Source organism: Sapajus apella, unplaced genomic scaffold (genome assembly GCF_009761245.1).
Source record: "Sapajus apella isolate SASKATOON/1434 unplaced genomic scaffold, GSC_monkey_1.0 scaffold64, whole genome shotgun sequence".
In the NCBI taxonomy this organism is placed as follows: domain Eukaryota; kingdom Metazoa; phylum Chordata; class Mammalia; order Primates; family Cebidae; genus Sapajus; species Sapajus apella.
This window is the reverse complement of record NW_022437004.1, coordinates 4,060,845-4,081,872: the sequence shown is the minus strand read 5'-3', so window position 1 is coordinate 4,081,872 and position 21,028 is coordinate 4,060,845. Positions and strand designations below refer to the sequence as shown.

The 21,028-nt window shown below is 35.3% G+C and overlaps 1 protein-coding gene across 13 annotated transcripts in view; it reads left to right on the top strand.

The window, feature by feature from the left end:
- ZNF644 (zinc finger protein 644) overlaps positions 1-21,028 on the top strand; it is a 106,011-nt gene that overhangs the window by 63,795 nt on the left and 21,188 nt on the right. For 8 of the 13 annotated variants that reach the window (XM_032247844.1, XM_032247840.1, XM_032247842.1 and 5 more), the window contains 2 exons: positions 16,144-19,178; positions 19,362-19,967. The exons of the other annotated variants lie outside the window; for them this stretch is intronic. In XM_032247844.1, the coding sequence (XP_032103735.1) occupies positions 16,144-19,178; positions 19,362-19,967 (3,641 nt within the window). The remainder of the gene's footprint in view (positions 1-16,143; positions 19,179-19,361; positions 19,968-21,028) is intronic. 13 annotated transcript variants of the gene reach the window in all.

Below are 21,028 nucleotides of genomic sequence, written 5' to 3'. Positions count from 1 at the left end.
TTGAGGAATTTTTCGATTCTTAATTCAGTCTCTTTACTTATAGGTCTGTTCAGATCTTCTATTTCTTCTTGACATTTTGGTAATTTCTGTGTTTCTAGGAATTTTTCTATTTCTTCTAGATTAGTTTTTTGGCATTTAGTTATTCACAGTATTCTCTTATGATTCTTTTAATTTTTAAGGTTGTTAGCAGTGTTCCCACTTTTATTCCTGATTTGTCACTTGTATTCTTTTCTCTCTCTTTTTTAAATGGTCAATTCCAATTCCTTTATCAATCTTGTTGATCTTTTTTTTTTTTTTTTTTAGATGGGGTTTTGCTTTTGTCGCCCAGGCTGGAGGGCAATGGCTCGATCTCGGCTCACTGCAACCTCTGCCTCCCAGGTTCAAATGATTCTCCTGCCTCAGCCTCCCGAGTAGCTGGGATTACAGGTGCCCGCCACCATGCCCAGGTAATTTTTGTTTTTTTTTTTGTTTTGTTTTGTTTTTTTTGTATTTTTAGTAGAGATGGGGTTTCACCATGTTGGCCAGGTTGGTCTCGAACTCCTGACCTCAAGTGATCCACCTGCCTTGGCCTCCCAAAGTGTTGGAACTACAGGCTTGAGCTACTGTACCCAGCCTGTTGATCTTTTTAAGGAACCAACTTTCTTTAATTAGAGGGAGGCTCAGGTGGGGGTTTTTTGTTTTTGTTTTTGAGACAGAGCCTTTCTGTGTTGCCCAGGCAGGACTTCAACTCCTGGACTCAAGTGATCCTCCTGCCTCAGCCTCCTGAGTATTTGTGACTAAAAGATCCAATATTCTCTTATCTCTATTCTAAAGATTTATTATTTCCTACCTTCTGCTGGCTTTGGGTTTAGTTTGCTCTTCTTTTTCCTCAGGTAATAATTCCCTAAGGTATAAAGTGAGTTGCTAATTTGACATCTTTTTTAATGTAGATATTTACAGCTGTAAATTTTCCTCTTCATGCTGCTTTTGCTGTATCCTATAAGTATTGGTATGTTGTGTTTTCATTTGTCTCAAGATTGGATGGCATACTAAATTTTATCTGTAGGAAATGGCAGGCTGAAGCTGAGATAAACTTACACTGGCATACCCTGTTTTGTTATGTGTTGATTTATTATGCTTTTCATATATTGTGTTTTATACAAATTGAAATTTTGCAGCAACCCTGCATCAAGCAAGTCTGCAGGCACATTTTCTCAACAGCATATGGTCATTCATGTCTCTGTGTCACATTTAGGTAATCCTCACAATGTTTCAAACTTTTTGTTTTGTTGTGGTGATCTTTGATCAGTGATCTTCGATGTTTCTGTTGTAATTGTTTTAGGGTGACACAAACTGTGCCCAATCAAGATGGTGAACCTAATTGATCAATATTATATATGTTGTGATTGCTTCACCAACTGGCCCTTTCTTGCCTGTTTCTCTCCCTCTCCTTGGGCCTCCCTATTCCTGAGACACAACAGTATTGAAATTAGGCCAATTTATAGCCCTACAATGGCATCTATTAGTGTTTGAGTGAAAGGATGAGTCACATGTCTCTCCCTTTAAATCAAAACCTAGAAATGATTAAGCTTAGTGAGGAAGGCATGTCACAAGATGAGATAGGCCAAAAGATGGGCCTCTTGCAGCAGACATTTAGCCAAGTTTGTGAATGCAAAAGAAAAGCTCTTGAAAGAAATTAAAAGCGCTACTCCACAGAACTTTTAGTTCCAACACAAATAGTGGAGAAAGTTTAAATGGTCTAACTAGAAGATCAAATCAACCACAACATTTCCTTAAGCAAAAGCTTAATCCAGATCAAAACACTAACTCTCTGCAATTCTGTAAAGGCCAAGAGAGGTGAGGAAGTTTCCGAAGGAAAGTTTGAAGCTAACAGAGGTTGATTAATGAGGTTTAAGGAAAGAAGCCATGTTATAACATAAAAGCGTGAAGTGATGCAGCAAGTGCCGATACAGAAGCTCCAGCAAATTACCCAGATCTAGCTATGACAATTCATGAAAATGGCTACACTAACCAACAGATTTTCCATGTAGATGAAACAGCCTTCTACTAGAAGGAGATGCCATCTAGCACTTTCATAGCTAGAGAAAAGTAAATGCCTGGCTTCAAAGCTGAAACCTGAGGACAGGCGAACTCTCTTGTTAGTGGCTAATGTAGCTGGTAACTTTTAAGTTGAAGCCCAATGCTCACTGACAATTCCATAAACATTAGGACCTGTAAAAATTATGCTAAATCTACTCTACCTGTGCTCTATAAATGAATCAACAAAGCCTGGATGACAGTGCCTCTGTTATGGCATGGTTTATGGACTATTTTAAGCCTATAGTTGAGACCTACAAAAAAAGATTCCTTTCGAAATATACTCATGGACAGTGCACCTGGTCATCCAAGATCTCTGATGGTGATGTGCAAGATGAGTGTTGTTTTCATGCCTGCCAACACTGCATCCACTGTGTAGCTCATGGAACAAGGAGTAAGTTGTATTATTTAAGTACATTTCATAAGGCTACAGCTGCCATAGCTAGAGTGGTCCCTCTGATGGATCTGAGCAAAGTAAATTGAAAACTTTCTGGAAAGGATTAGCTATTATAGATGCATTTTAAAAAATTGGGATTCATGGGAGAAGGTCAGAATATCAGCATTAATAGGAGTTTGGAAGAAGTTGATTTCAGCCCTCATGTATGACTTTGAGGAATGCAAGACTTCAGTGGAGCAAGTTACTGTAGATGTAGAAATAGCAAGACAGCTAAAATTAGAAGTGGAACCTGGAGTCCGAGTGCCATGGTTCATGCCTGTAATCCTAGCACTTTGGGAGGCCAAGGCGTGTGGATCACTTGAGATCAGAAGTTCAAGACCATCCTGGCCAACATGGTGAAACCCCCTCTCTACTAAAAGTACAAAAATTAGCCAGGTGTGGTTGTGCAAGTCTGTAATCCCAATAAAAAATTAACTGTGCATGCTTGTGTAAGCCTGCAATCCAGCTACTTGGGAAGCTGAGCCAGGAGAATTGCTTAAATTGCAGTGAGCTGAGATGGCACCACTGTACTCCAGCCTGGGCAACAGAATGAGACTCTGTCTCAAAATATAAATAAATAAAGTGGAACTTGAAGATGTAACTGAATTGACACAATCTCATGGTAAAACCTGACCAGATGAGAAGTTGCTTCTCGAGCAAAGAAAGTGGTTTCTTGAGAGGGAATCTACTCTTAGTGAGAATAGTGTGAACATTGTTGAAACGACAACATGGGATTTAGAATATTACGTCAACTTAGTTGATAAAGCAGTAGCAGAGTTTGAGAAGATTGACTCCAACATCAAAAGAAGTTTTACTGTGGGTAAGATGCTATCAAAACAGCATTGCATGTTTAGATAAATCTTTCATGAAAGGAAGAGTCAATGTGTCAAAATTCATTGCTGTCTTATTTTTAAAAGTTGCCAAAGCCACCCCAACCTTCAGCATCCACCACCCTGATTGTTAATATAATAAGGCAGAAATCTCAGCAAAAACTCACTGAATGCTCAGATGACTGTTGGATTTTTTTTAAGCAATAAAATATTTATTAATTATTCTATTTTGAGACAAAGTCTTGTTCTGTTACCCAGGCTGGAGTGCAGTGGTGCCATATTGGCTCACTGCAACCTCTGCCTCCTGAGTTCAAGCAATTCTCCTGCCTCAGCCTCCCAAGTAGCTGGGATTACATGCCCTCACCATCACACCTAGCTAATTTTTTGTGTTTTTAGTAGAGACAGGGTTTCCCCATGTTGGCCAGGCACATCCTACTCTTGACCTCAGGTGATCCACCTGCCTCAGCCTCCCCAAGTGCTAGGATTATAGGCGTGAGCAATAAAGTACTTTAAATTAAGATATATACATTGTTTTTTAGACATAATGCTTTTGCATACTTAATAGGCAATAACAGTAGAGTATAAACATAACCCCACCCCCTTTTTCTTTTTTTAAGTTCCTGGGTATGTGTGTGGGATGTGCAGGTTTGTTATGTAGGTAAATATGTTCCATGGTGGTTTGCTGCTGCCAACCCATCACCTACATATTAAGCCCAGCATGCATTAGCTGTTGTTTCTGATGCTCTCCCTTTATCCCTACCCCATAGGCCCCAGTGTGTTCCCCTCCCTGTGTCTATTAAATGTAACTTTTATATGTACTTGGAAACCAAAAAAAAAAAAAAAAATGTGGCTCATTTTATTCCGATATTCGCTTTATTGCAATGGTCTGAAACTGAACCCACAGTATCTCCGGTATTCCTTTAACTGGTAAAGAAGGTGACAAGTCACTCATTTTATTGAGGCAGGGATGTTTCATAGTTCGTGTTGCACAATGACCTTGTGTGGCATGGATGTTTTATGAGATACTATTTTTTCTTAAGGCAACGTTGTGACCGAACATGAGATAGTCTGATAGCATGAGATTAGTTGTTGAACATCAGGAGCTGCTGCTTTTTTTTTTTTCTCCATCAGTTTAATTGTTATCTCTTTATAGGTATTCTTTTTGTCTGTGGCTGCTTTAAGATTTTTCTCATTTTCTTTTTTTTCATTAGTTTTCCTGTGACGTATCTAAGTATAGTTTTTAAATATTCAACTCAGAATTCTAGGTGCTCCCAGAAGCTTTGGCTTGATGTGTTTTGTCAGTTTCACAAAAATTCTCAGCCATTATTTCAGAAGTATTGCTTCTGTCCTATATTGTCTCTTCTTTCCTTTTGGGATTCCAACTAAATGTTGGAATGTATGTGTGATCTTTTTACATCAGTTTCAGCTCTTACTCTCTTCTCCATTTTCCATCCTTTTGTCTCCCCTTGCTTCATTCTATATACTTTGTTTTAACCTTTTTGGAGTTCACTAATTATCTCTTTAATTGTATCACATTTCTGCTTTGTTACATAGTGGCCAGAGCATATGGTCTACAGTGATTTCTGTTTCTGTTGGAAGTTTCTCTGATTTTATAAATGTTTTGTGTTCTGAAAAAAAGAATGTCTAGTTGTTATATAGAGCTTTCTCTATATATTTGATCATTGGTTCTCTTCACACACCTCTTAAAATAATTTTGGAAAACTATGGCATTTTTAAGTTGGCATCTGACATTTTTGTCACAAGTGAGAATTACATGTTTATTCAGTATATTGTATGCATAATTTATGTCTCATTTCTTCAGAATCTTTGCACTGTAGATTTAATTCATTAAGGTTACAGAAAATGTCTGCCATGTAACATTTAACAAAGCCAGTCTTCACAGCTAAATTAAGGTGACCCTTTGTCAGTAAAAACCTGGCTTCATTTTTTAAATTCAAATAAATGTGTTTGTCTGCATCACTGTTGATGACCTTTTCGTTTCTGAATTTTAATTCTAAGACTGGGAGTCAGGGAGAGGAGTGGAGAGAGAAAAAAAGGAAGTATGAAGAGAGAGAGGCAGATACTGGAATCTGCCCTTGAGTTGTTTTTTGATTTACTAAGACTATGTGGCCTTCAAATTTTCCTATTTTCTGTTTTGCTGCATTGGCCTTCTGCCTAAGGAGCTCTGTATTCTCAAACCTTTTATTTGGTTCCCCAAAGGTTTTTACACACTGGAGCACTTCCACAATGCAAAGATTTTGGGCAGCTCTCTTCTTGACCCTCGAGGTATTCAGTTAGCAAGATAGACAGAAATCTGTGCCTTTGAAACTTAGTTTTAGAGGAGGGATGCACAAACTACAACCAGAGTAAATAAATATATTGCATAGTGTGTTAGAAGGTGTTAAGTGTTATGAGGAGGGAGGGATAAACTAGTATAAGTAGATTTGAGAATGTCAGCAGTGTGGAGAAGGTAAGGGAGTTTGGGGTGTTACTTTAACTAGAGTGGTTCGGATTGGCATCGTTCAAAAGATAATGGTTGGGCAAAGACTTGAACCAAGATGAGATAGTTTGCCATGAGAATGTCTGGGTGAAAGAGCATTCCATCTGAGGAATGGTCAATGCTAAAGCCTTACGGTAGTAGAGAACATATTCAAGAATAGTTGTGACTACAGCAGAGTGAATGAGTTGGGTAGAAGAGTAGGAAATGAAATCAAAGAGTTACTAGGGGGTATCTCTCTGCACATCCTTAAAGGTCATTGTAAGGGCTTTTTTCCTTTTTTATCTGAGAAAAACAGGAAGCCATTTTAGGGTTTTGAGGAACATTATCTGTACAGATCACTCTGATTGCTGTGTTGAGAATAGATGGTAAGTGGGTAAGGATTTATCCTTGTACTAAGACCAGATTAGTCAGCTGATGAAGTCATACAGGGGAGAGAGAATAGTGGATCTGGGTATAACAGTGGTGAGAAGTTACTGGATTCTGGATGTATTTTAAAGATAATGGCAGTAGGAGTTCCTGATGGTTTAGATATAAGGTGTGAGTAAACAAGAACAGTGAAGTTTGCTCCAAGTTTATTGGCCTGAAAAACTGATAAAAGATGAGGAAGGCTGTAAGATATGTGTTTGGGAACCTTTCTTTGGTACAGTGAGAGAAGGGTGATCTTTAAAACAGAGATGGGCAAGAAGAACTAGAGTATTGCAAATACAACATTCAGATCAATTTTAGGGAAAGAGTACATATGGAAGTTGAGGAACTGGAAATTAATACTTTACCTGCATACTCCATGAGAAAAATGTCTGTACTTTCAGGAGCCTACATAGCCCAGTTTGAAGAACACTGTTCAGATCAACCTTAGTAATTGTGTTATTAAAATCTTCTATATTTTTCTTTACTTTTTAAGTCTGCTTGATTTGTTAACCTTTGGGAGAAGCATTTAAAGCCACCCTCTGTGGCTGTTGATTTGTCAGTTTTTCTTTGTACTTGTAAAAGTTTATTATTTTTATATCTTACAGCCATTTTGTTGTGCGCCAAGAGATTCGTGAATATCTCTTTATGGTGGATTACATATTATGCTTTACTAATTTATAATGTTCTTCATTACCAGGACTAGTACTTAATATCCTCAGAGTCTATAAGCTAGTAGGTTTTAAATAAAGAAGCACAATCTGCTTTTGGGAGGAGGCTGACAAAACACTTTGAAATTAAAAATTATTAACAATGACAACAAAGCACTGTTAGCTCTACTTTTTTGAATCAAAAAATGAATCAACAAAAAGAATTCAGGAACTGTGTTTGGTGGTATAAGCAAACATATTCCCTAGCCATGTACTGGGAATCCTATTACTAAAAACACGCAAATTTAGCTGCTAACTAAAAATCAGTAACATACATTCAACCCTGGAAATCCTTGTGGGATTGGTTCCATGACCCCACAAGAATACCAAATTCCAGTGATGCTCCATACCTTTATATAAAATGGTGTTGTATTTGCATATAATCTGTGCACATCCTCCTGTATACGTTAAACCATCAATGTATTTCTTGTAATACCTAATACAGTGTAAATGCCAAATAGTTGTTATACTGTATTGGTTTCTTATTTGTATTTTTTATTCTTGTAATTTTATTTTTTATTTCTTTTGATCTGAGTTTGGTTGAATCTGAGGATGCAGAACCCACAGAGAGGGTCAACTATATTTTTGTTAAGACAATAATGTGAGAGAAAAGCATGCTAAATTAAGATAATTGTAGAATAGTGATTATTTTGAAATATTTTTCTTAGATGATAATTGGATTTTTTTTATTTCAGAAAAATAAATTGAGCAAGGATAATATTAACAAGAGTTCACATTTAATATAAAATATTTTTTGAAGTAAAACTTTCAGTTTTGTTCTTCCTAGTCCTCAAAGATGTCATACTTTTCCATGTGAATATTTGGAATAAGTATATTCAAATATATAAATGTTTAAATTCAAATATATACATTCAGTATATAAATTTGAATTTACATAGTAAAGTTTGAATGTAATGCAGGTGAGAGGTTAAATACTCGTTATAGATTATTAGATTCGCAGAAATTTTTTTACAATTTAAATCCCTACTTTCAATAAATTAAATTGTAAATCAGTGTAATAATTCAATCTTGGATGTCATATTATTCAAGGTCTACTTCTATTAGACTTTAATTTTATATTTTCTAAATATGTGACTAAGCAAATTAATTTATAGAACTTTTATAATGACAGATTATTAAAATCTGTAGAAGTTTAAGAAACCTACATACTGTTAAATAACATCTGTGAACCTTTGAATTTGAAAAACTTAACTAAATTGCTGGGACATTAGAAGAAAACTAGCATACATTCGTTACGTTCCAAGCATCAGGTTAGACATGCTGGTAAGTGTTCTGTTGGTCATCTTTTCCCAAAAAGGAAATACAGTTGACTCTTGAACAACATGAGCTTGAACTGTGCAGGTCCACTTACATGTGGATTTTTTTTGATAAATATAGTTGACTTTCTGTGTCAGTGGGTTCTGCATCTGCACCCAAACCAAATGCATATCAAAAATACAGTCTTAATGGTATGTGAAACCCACATGTAAGGAGGGCCTGCTTGTTTTGTCCATAGATGGCACCAAGTGCAGGGACTTAAGTATGCTTAGATTTTGGAAACCACCAGGGTTTTAGAATCAATCCACCATGGATACTGAGGGATGACAGTAGTTTCATCTGCATTAACAATCTGTTAAGGCACCAGTCATCTTTTCAGCTGTTGTAAGGAATCCCTTCAAAGCTACCGTGTTTTCATTTGCAATCATGCCACTAACTTTGATGTACGTACTATAATTTGCCTTGATCCTGTGGAATATACATGGTTGGGGCAAAAGTTTAATTAACAACACTTTGAACATTCTTAGCTTTTAAGTTCTTCAACAGATTCCTAGCGTTTCCTGAATAAACATTAAGCAAATAGATATCTGACTTGATGCTGATTCTATACTCTAAAACTATTCTTTTGTTATTTATGTCTTGGTAATTGTTGTGAAATGTATAGGTATAGTAATATTTTGAATGGTGAAATTGTCTTTACCCTTTAAATTTGTTTATATTCTGAAGCAGTTTATTCCATATATGCATATGTGGAATATAAGCATACTACTTCGAGTATAATCATCTCTGTTTTCATGTATCTAGTCCCTAACTTACAATGACAGTGGTTCAATTTTGTGATGGTGCAAAAGCAGTGTGCATTCAGTAGAGATTATATTTAATCTTTTATTTTTTATAAAATTTTTATAGACTGTGCCAGATGATTTTGCCCAATTGTTGGCTAATGTAAGTACATTTAAGTAGGCTAAGCTACAATGTTGAATAGTTTAGATGTATTAAATGCATTTTCAACATGATGGTTTCAATTTATGGTGGGTTTATTGGTAGATAATCCCATTATAAGTAAAAGAGCATTTGTATATGCTTTGTATTCCTAGGACTTTTAACACTCTCGCTATTCTTGCATTTATTAGACATGATGGTTTAGTATTTATGTAACATTTCAAAACTGAACACAAACAGCAGACCCATCATAGATTAAAGAATACCAAAAGGCTCAAAGTAAAATGACAATTTATGGCATAATACTCTCTGTGGAGGGCAAAGTTGACACACTGCCTCTGGAGTATGAGTTTGACACACTTTAGCTACACTGGTTTCTTTGAAAGTTTCACAGTTAATAATTTGAACAGATATGTTTTATAGTGAACTGACCCGTATTAATTACACAAATGTGGTCAAACCGGTCATATATACATACATACATACATATATATATACACACACACACACACATACATATATACACATACACACATATATATATATGTATGTATATATGTTATCACTCATTTTAAATGTTTAAATGCTTGAATTTGTCTTGTTGGAGCCATGTTCATGTGTCATTTACAATGTAAGCTGAGGCCGTCATTTATTCTAACTACATGACAGTATAAACAGCACAGCAGTCATTAGGTGCTATGACTTACCACCCACCTTTGGTTGCAGCTATAATTTATTGCCTTGCTTCTTCCAGTTGCAAAATTCTTCATTAGGAAATTAATGTTTGATTAGTAAATATCCATTTGATTTTCTACTACTGTTGATTCCCATCGTTACATAATTTTGCCATGTCTTAAAAGTTATGTCTTTGTAGGGCCTCCCTGCCTTCCTTGCCTTCATCCGCATAGTTACTTGTTTCCGTTTACCATATGGGAACTTCTTTAGATGTGTCAGATCATATTTAGTGTTTAGTATACTTTGCAGTAAGAATGATTTGAGTTACTAGGTATTTATGGTCTGGTACCCGACTTTGTAACATATTTCTATTAAAAAGTGAGGATGGGACCGGCGTGGTGGCTCATGTCTGTAATCCCAGCACTTTGGGAGGTGGGTGGATCACGATGTCAGGAGATCAAGAATATCCTGGCCAACATAGTAAACCCCTACTCTACTAAAATACAAAAAACCAACTGGGCATGGTGGCGCATGGCTGTAGTCCCAGCTACTCAGGAGGCTGAGTCAGGGGAATCACTTGAATCCAGGAGGTGGAGGTTGCAGTGAGCCAAGATTTGCGCCACTGCCTTCCAGCCTGGCGACAGAGCAAGACTCCGTTTCAAAAAAAAAAAGAAAAAAATGAGGATGGTACATGGCATTAGGAACAAAGCTCTTCAACAGGTTCAATGTAACTTGTTTATTTTTTTATTGCAATCTGTATATCAAACTCAGTGCCTTTGTTGTTGTTGTTGTTGTGTTTTGTTTTGTTTTGGTATTGCCAAAAAGGAAAATAAAATCTCTGGCTGTAACACAGAGTTTTTATGATACAGATAGCTCTGTGGCAGTATGTTGGTCATTTAATGTCATATTTTCATTGTTCAAAAATCAATTTATCGACAGGTCATAAGTTAACTAAAGGATTATTTCAGCTAATTGTGAACTAGAGAATATTTTTAAGGTTCAGTAGTATAATTCTCCGGTTTTTAGCTCATTATTTCAAATAATGTTAAATGTTAATTATGTAAACAAATACTAAACATTTATAGTACATATTAGAAGGAACCTTAGAAATCATCTTATTCAGTCCCCAACTCCATATTCCCATCTGTAATGTTCTTGACAACTAAGTAGCCTAATCTTCTGAATCATTTTATTATTTGGATTGGTTTTAGAGTCAGTCTCATGCTGGATACCCTTATAACTGTTCTGTATTTTTTTTAGTGTTTCTTCTCAGTGTGACATCCAGAATAAGATATTACCTGGATGATATACTCTGTCTTCTCTTGAATTGTGCACTGGACGAGAGTTAGGTATATATGTTTGTACATTATGTATGGTATATATAGGTTTAAATGCTGCAGTAATTTTAGACATAGTATTTCAGTTAAGATTTGTTTTGCAGTTAGACTGACAGTTGTGAATGGTTTTCTCTTCTTGACCTAATCTCATACATTACTAACTGAGGTTGTCACGTGTTCTCAAGGATAATTTAAATGAACATAGGGTTTTTGAAAACCTGACAGATCCTAACTATAACTCAGCTAGTGGGCAGCATTATAATTTATTTATAGCTGTGTAACATAGCAATTAATGAACTAATATACAATGAGGACAAATTGTACTACATTTTTGCATGAAATTATACTATACAACAAAGGTTGACGTTATGTAGTAAGTACCCACAAAATGTTAACCTACTTGCAGTAAATACAATTAATAATATACATAAAAGAATGAAATTAAGCTAATTTTATATCAGAAAAGAATTGTTCGTGAACAGAAAGTGGACAGCATAGATTTGATGATAGGAAGGTTGTATCTAATCTGAATTACTGAGTGACCTAGGAAGCTTGCTCAGAGGGATTACAGAATAATTATGTTAATATGCAATTATCACCTCATTTCTTCTGTAGTAACCTCAAGATGTAGTGTAGTGAGGGTGTTATAGCAAGTGCTGATAGTTTGCAAAAATACTGATGTTTGAGATTTCTGAGACAATAATTCTAGCTTGAGGCATATAAGTGATGATCTGTCATCTTGAAGACAGATCTGACCTTTGTGCAATTTTTTAATGCTCACAGTATATAACTAGAGGCAGTTATAGCTGTAGAACTCATTATGATTTTCTAGAAATTGAAATATATTTTATGTAGATTTAAAGTTCTGTTTGCAGCTTTTTAAAAAGGTGTGTGAATTTTTTTAAAGAACATTTTAAAATTCACTTAAAAGAAAAATTCTATGATTATGTGGGGAAGATTTAGTAAGGTGTCTAAACATTGTTTAAAAATCTTAATTGATACAGCTAATTCGTTGAATCATTGAATTAAAATTTAGGGAGTCCAAGCATCCATTTATTTATTTTAATTTACTTCTTAGCTTCTGTTTTTAAAGCTTAATGAATAATGCCTACCTTCAAATATGTTCCTACTTTGTTATAGTAACCTAAACTGGTATTGATGTCTCTGTTATATATACATTTGACTATACCAAGGTAGTTGAAAAACTATTTGAGATGGTGTACATTAACTCAGGTCAAATGCTTTCTTGCCTAGATGCCACATAACCCAACATGAATGTAGTAAAATAATTTTTGATGATGTTAAAATTCTGTATCCATTACTCAATGCAACAGATATTGATGATCCATTGTTCTGCTTTGTATCTCAATACAACAGCTATGAGTCTTGAGTACTTCACTAAGAAAAAGTATATTTGAGGCATTGTATAATTAGAATATATTCTGAACATTTTTATTGTTCCTAAAGTAGGTACCCACACAACATTAACCTACTTTTAGTAAATACAGTTAATAATGTACATAAAGGAACAAAATTAAGCTAATTTTCTCCAGTAAAGAATTATTCATGAACAGAAAGTGGACAGTATAGATTTGATGACAGGAAGATTGTATCTGATCTGAATTACTGAGTGACCTAGAAAGCTTCCTTGCTGAGTCAACTTTTATAGATGCAGAAGATAATGTCTTTTATTTTGGGGTAGAGAAAATTATTAATTTGGAGATAAGTAAGCCGTATTTTATTATGTGGATGTAAAGGAAAACTTTCATTGTTGAAGATTTCATTTTATATTTTAATAATTCATCTGATTTTTTTTGTTAGATGTGTTTTGTAGATAAAATACCTGTTATGCACATGTATTTTTTTTATGTTTTTTAGCAAAACAGTTTGATATCTTCAGAATGTGAACTTACAAAAAGCTCTTATAAAGCTGTTCTGGTAATGAGGATGCAGCCTCCAAGCTGATATGATGTTCTCATAGTTTGTCACCCTGCTGTTCAGGGGGTACCAATGAAGTTGCTTTAAATGGGAAGCGTCTGTTCCATCTCTAAACCTCTAACACCAGAACAGATGGGTGGAACATAGAACATGGAAGGTTTTACCTCTGAGGTGGTAACAGTGAAGCCACTCATTAACACTGAATTTACCACTTCGTTAGCAACATTGCTTCCTGTTGAGAAAAACTAATATAGGCTTTCAAATTGACTGAGCATATATTTGTCTACCTCTGTGATTATAATAAGTGGGAATGGAAAGGAAAGTAACTGTCTTTCAAGCTAGTTTTTTTGTGGTTCATTTCAGATTTATGAGATTGTTGCTATTGAAGCATTTTACATTTTCTACCTAATTTAATGAGAAATATCAGGAATGAATAATAGTGTAGCATTAAGGCTTGCTTTTCTTTCCCTTGACATTTGCACACCCTTTCCTAACACATGTTTATGTGCTGCCCATTTTTAACTTCTGTGTATGTGATGTAGAGACTCCTGCTGGGTGATGCATTAGCACCATTTTGGAGTGATACCATTGAATGTGATCTTATTGGAAGTCTATTTTTATTACCACAGAAGTTTGCCAATCTCAAAACGGAATTCTAAAACCTATGAGGGATGGAAAAATGATTGTTGGTATAAATAACAATGTCAAAGATAGAGTAATAGATATTTGTTGTATTAAAGGACACATTTTGTGGAAAGAATAAGATCAGATTATAAGTGCTTGTTCTAAGTTATAAAATAAGGAAAAGGTAAGAACAATTTCATTATCTTGAATTAGATTTATTGTTTTACAAAGCATGAAATGGGTACCCTTAAAGGATGGTAGAAATACTGAACTTCATTGAAGAGGTTTTGATTTCTAAATGTTTTAGATTGTAAGGTCCTGTTACTCTAAAATAGTATTACTTGTTATGCAAATTAAAAATACTGTAAAAGAAAAATGTAAAGGCTTCATTCTTTACCTGAGAGAAGGAACCTAACCTGTCTTGTTTACCATTATATCCATAATACAGGATCAATGTATGCCACAACTAAGTACTTAGTAAATATTTGGAGAATGAATAAAGTACAAAAAAGGAAAAGAAATATGGAAGCTTATGCCAATTCTTCAATTAGTTTTAATACCTGGGGTTACCAAATAGCAGGTTCATTCAGTTGTACATGAGTGTTATTGGATATTTTGAGGACCTTATTATAATTACTGAGTTAATAAATCAGAACCTGATGGAACTTGTATTTGAACAGGGTATCCAAATTTCATAGGATCAAAACTCTTCTTACACTTTAGGAACTTTTCCTTTGATTTTGAAATTGTGTTTTTATTATTCCAATACTTATTCAGTCTTTTATTCAACAAATGTTGCCTGAGCACCTATGCCAAGTGATGTACTAGGTTCTAGAGATAAGATAGTGACTAGGTTGCATTCCTAGCCCTCAAGGAGCTGACATTCTTTGAAGAAGACGGACACTTCCAATGTGGCCATTTCTAAGAACAGGAAAAGATCAGGGTGCAAGGGGACTTTTCATAGTAGGGGCAGTCATTACGGTCATGGTATGAATGGATCCCAAACATTCAGAAATACTCTTTCCTTTAAAATATTGTACTGTTTTCTCATAATTATTAAATATCTTACCAAAAATGCCTGGAAAAGTTTTATCTACATTTTATATGAAATAAATTTAAAACATATGTTTACGCTATTTATTGTAAAACGTGTTAGGCCATTACATTAGACTACCAGGTCATAAATGGGATAACTGCTTTTAGAAATGCCTATAATTTGGCGCCTCACATATGAAAGCTTGACATGAAACTTTATTAATTTTTAACTTTAGTAAAGTTAAAATTTACTAAAATTTAGTTAACTTCACTAAAGTTAAAATTATGGTTAAGGTTAACTTGAATAAGGAATGAACCAATCTATGAATAAAGCATATTTACAATTGATAGAATGTTAGGAGAGTATTAAGCATCTTGAGAGCAAAGCAGTCTTTTAAAAAGTACTATTTCATACATAAAACGCTGATGGTGCCGGGCGCGGTGGCTCAAGCCTGTAATCCCAGCACTTTGGGAGGCCAAGGCGGGTGGATCACGAGGTCAAGAGATTGAGACCATCCTGGTCAACCTGGTGAAACCCCGTCTCTACTAAAAATACAAAACATTAGCTGGGCATGGTGGCGCGTACCTGTAATCCCAGCTTCTCAGGAGGTTGAGTCAGGAGAATTGCCTGAACCCAAGAGGTGGAGGTTGCGGTGAGCCGAGATCGCGCCATTGCACTCCAGTCTGGGTAACAATAGTGAAACTCCATCTCAAAGAAAAAAAAAAAAAAAACACTGATGGTGATAGCAAATATGTTCATTCAAAAAAAGTTATTTATCAAATGGCATTTTGTTACCTTACTTCAGAAATGAACTTTTAAGTGACAAATCTTTTACTTCTCTGCAATATTGATAGTTTAAATTTTTCTCTAGAGTAGAGTGACTGCCTCTTAAGTCAAAGAATTTTCTTTGTATTAGCCATCTCTACATGAGGTTTAAAATTTTTTCAGTCTGTAGCATATTTACATTGTGTTTGTGTGTGTGTGTGTGTGTGTGTGTGTGTGTGTGTCTGTGCACGTGTGTGTGTGTGCGTGTGTATGTTGCTTTTCCCTAGTGTGTGTGTGTGTGTGTGTGTGTGTGTGTGTGTGTGTGTGTGTGTATGCTGCTTTTCTCTAGACATTTTGTGTATATGACGTATTGGATTATTGTCGTTGCCTAGCATGAAGAACAATATTAACCTTTAAGATGCTTCTTAAATATTTCAGTGTTTGTGTTCTTTCAGTCTTGGAAAATTATTAGGATCTCAATATAAAGAATAGAAAATTAAACTAATAAAAATATGTACTTTCAACTCTCCATACATTCAAATAGTATTTTTTCTTTCATGCAAATCTAAATTTCTTTTTTCCATTTTCTAGACTAAATGTGTTAAATGGGCTTGCCAACAATATGGATGATTTGAAGATAAACACCGATATTACTGGTGCTAAAGAAGAACTCCTAGATGACAACAATTTTTTCTCAGACAAAGAGAGTGGAGTTCATAAACCAAAAGATTGTCAAACATCATTTCAGAAAAATAATACATTGACTCTGCCCGAAGAACTGTCAAAGGACAAATCTGAAAACGCCTTAAGTGGAGGCCAGTCTAGTCTGTTTATACATGCTGGTTCTCCTACTGTTTCTAGTGAAAACTTTATCTTGCCTAAAGGAGCTGCTGTTAATGGACCAGTTTCACACTCCTCCTTAACTAAGACTTCCAATATGAATAAAGGCAGTGTTTCATTAACCACTGGACAGCCTGTGGATCAGCCAACAACGGAATCTTGTTCAACTTTGAAGGTAGCAGCTGATCTTCAGCTGTCTACACAGAAAGCAAGTCAACACCAAGTTTTATTTTTGTTATCAGATGTAGCACATGCTAAGAATCCCACCCATTCCAATAAAAAACTACCTACCTCTGCTTCGGTTAGTTGTGACATTCAGAATTCAGTAGGGAGTAATATAAAGTCAGATAGCACTTTATTAAATCAAGTAGAGGTGGGTGAGGATAGTGAAGATGTATTGGTAAAAGATGATTGTGTCAATACATTAACAGGAATTTCCTCAGGTACAGATGGATTTAGGTCAGAAAATGATACAAACTGGGATCCCCAAAAAGAGTTCATTCAATTTCTTATGACTAATGAGGAAACAGTAGATAAAGCTCCACCTCATTCTAAAGTAGGTCTAGAAAAAAAAAGAAAGCGAAAAATGGATGTAAGTAAGATAACTCGTTATACCGAGGATTGCTTTAGTGAGTCTAATTGTGTACCTAATAAATCAAAAATGCAAGAAGTAGACTTTCTAGAACAGAATGAAGAACTACAAGCTGTAGACTCACAGAAATATGCATTATCAAAAGTGAAGCCTGAATCAACTGATGAAGACTTAGAATCTGTGGATGCTTTTCAACATCTAATTTATAATCCAGATAAGTGTGGAGAAGAGAGTTCACCTGTTCATACTAGCACTTTTCTTTTGAATACCTTAAAAAAGAAATGTGAAGAGAGTGATTCTGAGTCACCTGCTACTTTCAGTACTGAAGAGCCATCATTCTACCCCTGTACAAAGTGCAATGTGAATTTTAGGGAGAAGAAGCACCTCCACAGGCATATGATGTATCATTTAGATGGGAATAGTCATTTTCGCCATCTTAATGTCCCAAGGCCATATGCTTGTAGAGAATGTGGACGGACATTTCGAGATCGCAATTCACTTCTAAAACATATGATTATTCACCAAGAGAGAAGACAGAAGTTGATGGAGGAAATTCGTGAATTGAAAGAACTTCAGGATGAAGGAAGAAGTGCACGATTACAGTGTCCTCAGTGTGTGTTTGGTACCAATTGCCCTAAAACATTTGTGCAACATGCTAAAACCCATGAAAAAGATAAAAGGTACTACTGCTGTGAAGAGTGTAACTTCATGGCAGTGACAGAAAATGAATTAGAATGCCATCGAGGCGTTGCACATGGGGCAGTGGTAAAATGTCCTATGGTCACTTCTGATATAGCCCAGAGAAAAACACAAAAAAAGACTTTAATGAAAGACTCCGTAGTAGGATCGTCAAAAAAATCAGCTACCTACGTATGTAAGATGTGTCCTTTCACGACTTCAGCCAGAAGTGTTTTAAAAAAGCACATGGAGTACTTGCATTCATCATCATGCGTTGATTCATTTGGTAGTCCTCTTGGACTTGATAAAAGAAAAAATGACATCCTTGAAGAACCTGTAGATAGTGATAGCACTAAACCATTAAGTAAACAACAGTCAACCACATTTCCAAAGAACTCTGCTTTAAAACAAGACATGAAGCGAACATTTGGATCAACCTCACAATCAAGTAGTTTTTCAAAAATCCATAAGCGGCCACACAGAATACAGAAAGCTCGGAAAAGCATTGCCCAGTCAGGTGTAAACATGTGCAATCAGAACAACTCTCCTCATAAGACTGTTACAGTTAAAAGCAGCATTGACCAAAAACCCAAGTATTTCCATCAAGCAGCAAAAGAAAAATCTAATGCCAAGGCAAATAGCAACTATTTGTATAGACACAAATATGAAAATTACAGGATGATCAAAAAATCAGGTGAATCATATCCTGTGCATTTCAAAAAAGAAGAAGCTAGTTCATTAAATTCTTTACACCTGTTTTCATCATCAAGTAATTCTCACAACAATTTTATTTCAGACCCTCATAAGCCTGACACCAAAAGGCCTGAAAGCTTCAAAGATCACAGACGTGTAGCTGTAAAGAGAGTAGTTAAGGAATCTAAGAAAGAAGGTTCTGTTGGAGGGGAAGACTTGGATAGCTATCCAGATTTTTTGCATAAAATGACTGTTGTTGTTTTGCAAAAACTTAATTCTGCTGAAAAGAAGGATAGCTATGAAACAGAAGATGAAAGTTCCTGGGATAATGTTGAGTTAGGAGACTACACTACACAGGCCATAGAAGATGAAACCTATAGTGATATTAATCAAGAACATGTAAATTTATTCCCTCTATTTAAGAGCAAAGTGGAAGGTCAGGAGCCTGGAGAAAATGCTTCTCTTAGTTATGACCAAAATGATGGCTTTTATTTTGAGTATTATGAAGATGCTGGAAGTAACAATTTTTTGCATGAGATACATGATCCTCAGCATTTAGAAAATGCAGAAACTTCATTGTCAAAGCATAGTTCTGTTTTTCACTGGACCGATTTGTCTCTTGAGAAGAAATCATGTCCTTACTGTCCAGCAACATTTGAAACAGGTGTTGGGTTATCAAATCATGTCCGGGGGCATCTTCACAGAGCAGGATTAAGCTATGAAGCCCGTCATGTTGTATCACCAGAACAAATAGCCACAAGTGATAAAATGCAGCATTTCAAGAGAACTGGCACAGGAACACCTGTTAAGCGAGTTAGAAAAGGTAAGTTCTCTATGGGAATGATTTGGGCTAATAGGTCTGTGTTCTAATTCAGAGAATTTCAAAGTTTTGTTTGAATTTGGACTTTATTAGAATCATATAATTTTACGTTTCAGAATTAACTCATTTTAGGGTGGTCAGTTTATTTAAGAAATTCTGATGTTACTCTTAAAAATTTTTTTTTAGCTATAGAGAAGTCTGAAACCACTTCTGAACACACTTGTCAGCTCTGTGGTGGTTGGTTTGATACTAAAATTGGATTATCAAATCATGTTAGAGGCCACTTGAAAAGACTTGGAAAGACCAAATGGGATGCTCACAAATCTCCAATCTGTGTTCTGAATGAGATGATGCAAAATGAAGAAAAATACGAAAAAATCTTAAAGGCATTGAACAGTCGTCGTATTATTCCCAGACCATTTGTAGCTCAAAAACTTGCATCAAGTGATGACTTTATATCTCAAAATGTTATACCTCTTGAAGCATACCGAAATGGCCTAAAGACTGAAGCTCTGTCAGTGTCTGCATCAGAAGAAGAAGGGCTGAATTTCTTAAATGAATATGATGAAACAAAACCAGAACTGCCCAGTGGAAAAAAGAATCAGTCTCTTACACTCATAGAACTTCTTAAAAATAAAAGGATGGGAGAAGAAAGGAATTCTGCCATTTCTCCTCAAAAGATCCATAATCAGACAGCAAGAAAAAGATTCGTTCAGAAATGCGTTCTTCCATTAAGTGAAGATAGTCCGTTGATGTATCAGCCACAAAAAATGGACTTGACTATGCACTCAGGTAAGAGGACGTTTATGACTATCCTATACACAGTTTAAATGCATTCAATTATGCCTTCTTTAATGTAATATATGTGGAAAATACTTTCTCACAATCTTCTTGCTTAAGCTGCTTTTTTTTTTACAGAGCACAGATTGGTTATTCTGTCATTTCTGTATAACTCATCAGTTGAGGTTCCTTAGCACTGAGTTCTCTGTGCCTCTTTTCTTGGTCTGAATGTAAGGTGAGAACAAAAGCAAAACAAAACCACACACATACACACACAAAAAAACAACAAACAAAAAGCTGATCTGTAAAAATAAAATTTGCTGTGGCTGGAGGATGATTGTGAATGGGAGGTTGGTGTTCGAAAGCACAGTGTTATTGAAAAGGCATACCTCTGTCGTATTTTTGCCAGTGCTCCGAGGTGATCATGTTTTCAAGATTTAGCTGTTGGTTTTTCCACTGCTTAGTTGAAACAAAACAGACTCTTAAAGCTGAATGGATTGGTGTCTGTTGTGATTAACCTAAAGAAGCATCTCCTTCTCCAATTCCTTATTGTATTGTGGGATAGTTTGGTTTTGGAGAACAGTTGTGAACATAAAACTTATTTGTTTGGGGTTTTAGATTTTAAAATAGTGCTCTAATGGTACAGAACAGATGATTTAGCTTAGTGTTTGTACACCAATAGTTTTTCCTTTGGGAAGGAATATTTTGTATGTATTGGCAAATAATGTGGCAGGTAAAGTAGCCAAACTTTATTCATTATTGCCAAGTCTGGTTTATACTTTTAGACTAGAAAAATTCTAAGTGTCTTTTCTAGATTCCTTTTTGAAGATTAAGAATGTTGAAGGTTTATGTAAATGGTCTCATTAGAGATGTAAGTTGAATGTGTGTGAGTTAATAGTAAATGGATTAATAACAAATCAAATGACTGTAATGTTGTTTATTTGCTTTGGGGCAGACATTGTCATATCCCAAATAGTTGTAATGCAATTTTGACTTAAGGAAAGATTACTTTGTATTGTAAGTGGTCTGGAAAACAATTTATCTTATATGAGGTTCTGTTTAATACAGCTTTT